Below are 2,660 nucleotides of genomic sequence, written 5' to 3'. Positions count from 1 at the left end.
GGCAGGACGCGTTGCAGGCGCCATACCACACAGTGATGCAGCTAGTCAGAATGCTCTCGATGGTGCCTCTGTAGAAGGTGCACATGATGGGGGCTGGGGCTCTGGCTCTTCTCAGTTTGCGGAGGAAGTAGAGTCGCTGCTGTGCTTTCTTGGTCAGTGCTGTGGTGTTGTCAGTCCAGGAGAGGTCCTCTGTGATGTGCACACCCAGGAACATCACAGAGTTCCTGGGTATATATATATATATATATATTATACCCATTACCTAATTACCTACAGAGTGCCAATCAATATTCTCTCTGCAACCTTCTTGTTTTAGCTCCAGAAAATGATGCCCTCATTGACACAAACCTTATTGAATTTGACACAAAGTAAGTGAAAGTCTTTTCCATGGTGTAATTGGACTTTAACCTACTAAACTTGTGGTTATACATAGTTACATGTAATTCTTCTGTGTTTGTTTGTTTATTCAACAATTCTGTCATTCATGTACACTACCTGTCATAAGTTTGGAATTATTTTTTTTATCATGAAATTATTTTTTTATAAAATATTATTACAGTTTAAAATAGCTGTTTTCTGATTGAATTCTGTATAGTGTCATTTATACATGTGATGCAAAGCAGAATTTTCTGCTGCATTACTCATGTTTAGTGTCACATGATCTTTCAGAAAATGTTTTGCAAGTGTATTACAATGGAGCATTGATAAGGATAAGAAATGTTTCTTGGGCACCGAATCGGCATTAGAATGATTTCTGAAGGATCATGTGACATTGAAGACTGGAATAATAATGCTGAAAATTCAATTTGTAGTGAAACCTAATCTAACTGAGGGAGAGGAATCGCAAGAAACGGTCCTGATTCTGGTTCAGATTCTATGCCAAGAAGTGATTCCGGTTCTTTACAAAAAAAATCTCTTTGTTTGATTTTTACTAGTGCTGGGCAACAATTAATCGCGATTAATCGCTTCCAAAATAAAAGTTTTTGTGTACATAATATATGTGTGTGTACTGTGTATATTTATTATGTATATAAATACACACACATGCATGTATATATTTAAGAAAAATATGTTATGTTTATATAATAAATATATTTATATAAAATAAATATTATGAATATATATACACATACATATTTTCACTTTATACATACATAATAAATATACACAGTATACACACATATATTATATAAACAAAAACTTTTATTTTGGATGCGATTAATCGCGATTAATCCTTGCCCAGCACTAATTTTTTACCAAAGCTAATTGAAGAGGAAAAAAAAAAAAGATATGAAATGTCAAAAACAGTAATGATTGCTCACTGCTTATCTGTCTGTACTTTGTCAACTTCTTGTCTATAAGAAAAAATAACAGCTTGTAATGCACTACACAAAAATGCATTCAGGGAAACGCAACAACTGATGAATGTTTCTCTAATTGTTTGTCCCTAGTGACGATGACATCATCTTCGAGGACTTTGCCCGACAACGACTGACCGGGGCAAAAGATGACAAAGACGAAGATGAGGAGGGTGCCGATTCGCCCAAACTGAATGACAGATAGATTGCAGATAAGAGTTTCCTGTGTTGTGACGATACAAGAGACCCTTTTGAGATAACCTGGAAAAATGGGACACCCTTTAACACACTCACAGTGGTGCAGTTGTTGTGTTCTTGTTCACATTTGTCTCTTCCATCCTGCAAGGGTGTACAGTAAAAACTTAAGTGTAGAAAATGTGACCTTGTCGTCGAAGAGATTAGAAGGTGAGGTTTTAGTTGATAGGCCGGCCACTGAGTGCCTCGGGTATTTGAGGGTTGAGGCAATGGCTTCTCATCTTAGCTAAATCAAACGTCAGTGGTAGCATGCCTTTGTTGTTGCTTTGTTTTATAGATTCTTCCTTTGGTTAGAACTGAGGAAGATTTTAAGGGCCGTGATTTAGTTTTGAACCATATTTAATGTATGGAATTTATTGTTTTAATTACTGTAAATGGAACTGGATTCAGTATTTTTATTATAAAAGTTGCCAAATTGAATCATCTTTATAATGTCTAATGTCTCAACTGAGAGCTTTTGAATCAGTCGTGCAGAGTGCAAGTTTTTTTTTTTTCCCGATAAAAAAATTTAATCTAAAAGCTATCTTACCTAATAAAAGTTATGGATTCACTACTGATAAAAAGACTACATGACACAATGCAACAACAATGTATGACAATTTTTTTTTCTCTTAAAAGTCTTCAGTTATTTCTAAAAGTGGGTTTCTATGAAATAATTTAATTATAAACAATGCCTATATGTGACCCTGGGGCATACCTGTCAACCCTCCTGTTTTTCTCGGGATTCTCCCGTATTTTACCATTCTATCCCGCTATCATCCCGTTTAAATATTTTCCTGGATTTTTAATCTTTCTATAAAAAAATCCCACTGGGCGTATTTTATATGTTTGCTACATTCACCTCCGGTAAAACTCCCGTAATTTGTATGGCCCAAACGTCATTCTATGAATAATCACGTCAACAAATTCCAAGGTTGTCCAGTTGCCAGATCTTGTATGAAATGCATCCTTCTCACAAAATCGACACATACAAATTTCAACCCATTTGTCCCCTCAACTTGGCAACCTACAACAGTGATGACTACCTCGGGAAGGAAAGGATCACTG

General features: G+C 35.6%; 1 protein-coding gene across 1 annotated transcript in view; it reads left to right on the top strand.

Moving 5' to 3' along the window:
• Positions 1-2,317, top strand: part of arrb1 (arrestin, beta 1) — a 64,174-nt gene extending 61,857 nt beyond the window's left edge. Inside the window, exons 13-14 of the mRNA XM_016541939.1 lie at positions 279-368; positions 1,452-2,317. Coding sequence (XP_016397425.1) covers positions 279-368; positions 1,452-1,563 — 202 coding nt within the window. The 3' untranslated portion in view covers positions 1,564-2,317. The remainder of the gene's footprint in view (positions 1-278; positions 369-1,451) is intronic.
• Positions 2,318-2,660: the final 343 nt, after the last annotated feature.

The sequence above is a fragment of the Sinocyclocheilus rhinocerous genome, unplaced genomic scaffold (assembly GCF_001515625.1).
Source record: "Sinocyclocheilus rhinocerous isolate Xijiao unplaced genomic scaffold, SAMN03320098_v1.1 scaffold1270, whole genome shotgun sequence".
Lineage (NCBI taxonomy): Eukaryota > Metazoa > Chordata > Actinopteri > Cypriniformes > Cyprinidae > Sinocyclocheilus > Sinocyclocheilus rhinocerous.
The sequence above is the reverse complement of the archived record's forward strand: the minus strand, read 5'-3'. Positions and strand labels throughout refer to the sequence as shown.